Source organism: Nicotiana tomentosiformis, chromosome 9 (genome assembly GCF_000390325.3).
Source record: "Nicotiana tomentosiformis chromosome 9, ASM39032v3, whole genome shotgun sequence".
NCBI lineage: Eukaryota > Viridiplantae > Streptophyta > Magnoliopsida > Solanales > Solanaceae > Nicotiana > Nicotiana tomentosiformis.
The window spans coordinates 31,306,417-31,311,506 of NC_090820.1; the positions used below are offsets into that span (position 1 = coordinate 31,306,417).

The 5,090-nt window shown below is 35.1% G+C and overlaps 1 protein-coding gene across 1 annotated transcript; it reads right to left on the reverse strand.

Moving 5' to 3' along the window:
* Positions 1 to 682: 682 nt before the first annotated feature.
* LOC104094150 (uncharacterized) lies at positions 683 to 3,478 on the reverse strand. Its single transcript, XM_009600022.4, has 7 exons — positions 3,151 to 3,478; positions 2,648 to 2,686; positions 2,496 to 2,549; positions 2,353 to 2,406; positions 1,533 to 1,586; positions 1,374 to 1,445; positions 683 to 978 (listed from the first exon to the last, which is right to left on the reverse strand). Exons 1-7 carry the CDS (start codon positions 3,214 to 3,216, stop codon positions 865 to 867), a joined length of 453 nt encoding a protein of 150 aa, XP_009598317.1. The 5' UTR covers positions 3,217 to 3,478; the 3' UTR covers positions 683 to 864.
* Between the last annotated feature and the right edge of the window lie 1,612 nt (positions 3,479 to 5,090).

A 5,090-nucleotide genomic window follows, 5' to 3' on the forward strand; every position in this document is an offset into this window, starting at 1 on the left:
GAATGTGATTAATTGGTAAGAAAATAAGAGAAATTAAACACCCTCATTTTCAAGCTTTTCCCTCAACAGTACCTATGCGAATTTTCGTTTTCTGGCTACGAGGTAAACTAACTTATGATCAATGCACGAAAGGTTATATCACATCCTTGAACACGGAGTTTAATTTTAAACCTCCAACACCACTGTTATCATCTAGTTTAGGTTTTGCATCCTGAAGTAAATAGTCTATGTTCCAACTCAAACATCAAATTCTGATATTTCTCAAGAATGATAACCTAAACCATGGTCCCTCATGTCTAGTGCAATGAAGAAAGTATAAAAGTTTACCCCCAAGAACTTTCGTTGGCTTCTCGGTGACCAGAAACAGTTGGATCTTGATTTCCGAGAGTAGAAAAAGAACAGGAAGCTCAAGGCTTAAATATAAGAATGTTGGGACACTGTAATTCAAGATATTCCTTGTATGCTTCTTAATCACTCTCGGATTTGATTCTGTAATACCAATATGAACATCAGGCACTCGCTGCAAGATATTCTGATTACTTATTTAGGTTCTTACATACTAGATCAAGAAGCGAGGGAGTTAAGAGTAAGGTTTCAGTTCAAGAAAAGCTCAAGATAAGAGAAAAGTGGGATAGTTAGCCAGTGGCAGGGCATGTGACCCCTCATAAACTATGCAAGTCAATAGCAGTAAAAGTAAAATGCTTGAATTAACAGCTAGAAAAAAGAGAAGTCATCCATCAATCTACTTCAATGAAAGACTTGATCTCATACAGATGAAAATAGAACGCTTGTTAACCTAGCACACAAGCCGCCCAAGCATGTCTCATTAGAGAAAGTATAGGGAAAGGCTGCATATAATTCAGTCTACTGCTCAGTGTCTTTACCACTGTCCTTTGGCAATTCCTCCTGAGTTTTCTCTTCATCGTTATCAGGCTTGGCATCTTCTGCCTCTTTTGTTTCTTCTGAGACATCCTGAAGCTGTAGGGAGTTCCACACAAACAAAAATCAGAATTCCTTTGCCATCTGAAGCAAAAACTGCTGTCCAATTTTTAAGGCACTCATTCCAAATGCTTGACTCGTTTTTACCAACAATACTGTCATATAACTTTTTCACAAATTTCAAGAATTCATATTCTAAACTCTGATGAAACATTTACTTCGAAGCTAAACTTATCAACTGTCACTTTAATATTCTATTCACCTTCTACAAGTATTACACATAAGTCAAATTTATTGTGTTAAAATCTATGTTTGACCACGCATTGGCATATAAAACGCAAGGAGTATAATGTCAATTCATGCTATCAAGGCTGAAACTGAGTGGATGTCAGATAATTTCCTAATGAAAAGAGATAACGCATAAGACAGCTCACCCCTAAGTTTCTTAAGCTGGCAGTGACATCTTCCTGCTGTTGTTGAAGAGTTGTTTTTAACTCTTGAAATTCCTGGTTTAAAAAAAATATAGTAGTATATTAAACACTCAACTGAATTTCAAAAGATCATGAAAACATATAGACTGGAACATTGCTCACAGATCTCAGTTGGTCCACTTCAACATTCAACGATTTCTTGAGCTCCGACAGTTCCTGATTGAAAGGTAAAAAAACAAAAACAGAAACTTCTAAGTGGCTGCATAAGATTAAGAAGTACAGGGCTTCCAGAAGATCAGATGTTATTTGAAAGGAGCCTTCTCCCATTTGTCATGCAGATCTTTGTATTCGTCAAGCACACATCTCATGGAAAATATCCTATTCAGAACAAATAACTAAGAGAAAATAATGATGTTCTCCCAATCACAAGATTCTAATCAAATATATCACTTGCAAAAAAAAAAGGGTAAAGTTTTTGGTTTGATCACAAGGAAATTCCACCAACTGGGAATATCTTATATCCTTGTAGTTTGTTTATATTGACCTTTCTCCTGGCCCGTGCTTCCTGCCTTTCACAAATGTCTTGTCGCACATTGATATTCCTAGATGCAATGGCTGATCCAATCATCTCGCATTTCCAGGAAAAAGCTACACATCTTTTACCCTCCAAGAACAAACAAATTTTGAAAGCTGGCTGAAATCCATCTTTTTTTAAATCTACAATTACCTTTTCAACCAGAATTCCCTAAAAATGTCATTTGAGAGCACCACAACTTTCTAATTCCAAGAAGATACATATTAAGCTTCACATACATTAGAGAAAACCAATCGATAAACAAACTAGCTCCACTAACCTGCTCCAAAGTCAGATCTTGCGATTTGCCAAAATATGCATCATAAGTACATAGTAAAGCTGATTTAATTCACACTAGTCTATTAAATTCTGTTACAGCTAATGGAAATGAAAGAAAGATGTACTTACATCGCGATAGACCTTTACTTGCCCATCCAACTTCGATCTCCAGCTTTGAAGATCCTGCACATCAATGAAGCCAAATAGTAAAATACCATCAATAGCAACAAAATAAGCATAGATTTTTAGAGATGCTGTTAATATGAGCTTACTGTTTTCAAGCTCTGAATCCTAGTGAGCAGCTCTTGCCTTGATTCTGTCAATTCCTATTCCAAAAAATAACCAAAATCCTCAATTACCAAGTTTTAACAGAAATCAATAACTAAATCCCAAAATTCTATATTAATAGAACATGAAAAAGTACCGCCATTTTAGAGCTAGCCGGTGTCACATTCTCTTTTCTCTGCCAAATAGTACAAGAAAAATCCAATTAGGTAAATACCCAATTCAGATTTCAAACTAACAAAGCAACCCCATGAAAGAAACACCATTTTTATGCAAAATCAACAAATTTGGGTATTCCTCAAGAAGAAAAAAACCACCATTTCGTATATCAAACCAGAGACACTAAAAAAGAAGAAAAATCCAATTGGCAAAATACCCAGTTTATATTTCAAAGTACAGGAGCAACCCCATGTGAAAAAGACACCATTTTAAGGCTAATCCATCAAAATCCCACAATTAAAAAGAAGACCCATTTAGCATATCAAACAAATAAGTGTAAAGAAGACAGCAAATCAGAAAATACCCAGTTCAAAAAGTAACATAATACTAGAAAAGACACAATTTTGATGTTAAACAAACAGAAAATTAAGAAAACAAGAGAACCCCATTTCACATATTAAACTACAGAGTCAAAGAATGTACTGCAGATAGAGGGGCAGCAGCAGGAGGAGGAGGAGGAACAACTGGAGTAGAATCGGAGTTTGCCATCGAGAAATGGGGAATTGAAAATAAATCTCAAAAAATGGGAAATTGATGATTTAGAATTCCTAGTTAAGGTATGGGTATTGCTGAAAGAGCTTGAAACCAGAGAGACAGATGAAAAAAGAAATACTCTAGTATTTCAAAACTAGGAGATGAGATGGTGCGTGTTTGGGCGGGCGATTTATGGATTGACAATTTTTGAATTTAGAGAAGGGGAGTTGTAGTAGTAGTACTATTAGCGCTATTTTGCAATGACTTGCACAAACTTATGTCGGTAGGCACCTCTCTAGAAATAATCATATTGATTATTGGCCCCTCCCTTCTCCTGCATTGTTACCATATGGACTCTAAAATGATTAAAAATATTACTCGTACGACATATATAACGCTTATATTAAATTATATTAATTTATTACAGAACTGTTAAATTATCAATTAACATGAGAATTGTATTAATTTGTGATAATAATATATGTAAAGACGCGTGTCATATATTTATTGATTTATATAAGCACTAAACGTCAATAAAATTTTACCCTCAAAAAAATATAAATAAAATTCATGCACAAATGTGTTATTAATTGGAAAATATGTCTACTTATTTTTGTAATTGTTATATTGTACTCGAAAGAATTGACTCGAACAAAAATAATCTACTCAAAATACTCTTTCGATGATAAACTTTAATTTCTAGTTGTGTGAGGGCTTCTCTCTTTTTCACAATCCACAAAAGCTTGGTTGTATGAGGCTTTTGTTTTCCTCTCACAATTTGTTTTTTGGAACCTTAGGAAAACCTAGCCGCTATAGTCTCTACCCTTCGGGTGATCACTCTGTGGTGAGTACTCTGTGCGTATTGGGTAAACCCCCACTGTGTAATAGCCTGCAAACCACAAAGGGGATGTAAACCTCATTAGGCAAGCCTTGTGCGACAGGCTTTGACCTATAAGGTATTGAGGGTGGATCGATCCCAGATCATTGCTATGGATAACCCCTTCCAAACCAACTAGGTCATCCCCAAGGGATTCCTCTCACAAATTAGTAAATCCAAATCTTATATTTTTAGGTTCACAAAATTTTGGGTTCACCAATTTGTGACACAAAAAGAAGTCTCACATAAACTTTGATCTTGTCACTACTTGTTGAACGTCTGATGGCATCTTGCTCCCACCTGAACTATGCAACAACGAGATCTCCCTTGATCCTCGTAGCATGTGCTTGACGGCCTCCTATAAAACGCTCACTTGTAGACTTTTTACTCCAGTTGTTCCAAGAGTCTTCGTTAATTGAAACGCGTCCAATAGACTCCCTGTTTTGCAAATCCCTTTCGTTAGCTCTTTCACAGGTGAAGCGCACAAAGTAAAACTTTTTTTCTCATTCGGCTTATTACTCATTAAGGGGTCGTTTGGTATGAGGTATAAGAAGTTATAGTGCTGGTATAAAAATTTAATACCACCTTAATACTTTGTTTGGTTAGCAAATTTAGTATAAGTTATCTCGAGATTAAAATTAGTACCGAAATAACTTATACCTTGTAGAGAGTGGGGTAATTAGTGCCGGGATAACTTATACCTTCTTACAAATTATGCAATTATCATTTTTAATACAACATACTAAACAGTGAATAAAAAACAATACCAGTATAACTAATCCTAGTATAATTTATCCCGACATAAGCCGTATTCAAATCAAATGACCCCTAAATACTCATTTAGCACAAGATAGGTCATGATAACAAAATGATTGGTGTAATATTAACTCTGAAATTTTAGTGCATCCTAGTTTCCCATCGTACCAATTTAAAGATACCCTTATGTTTTAATAGTAACTTAGTAATGTTAGATTTTTCTGGATAAAACTGTTTCATTAACCAATAAGATTGT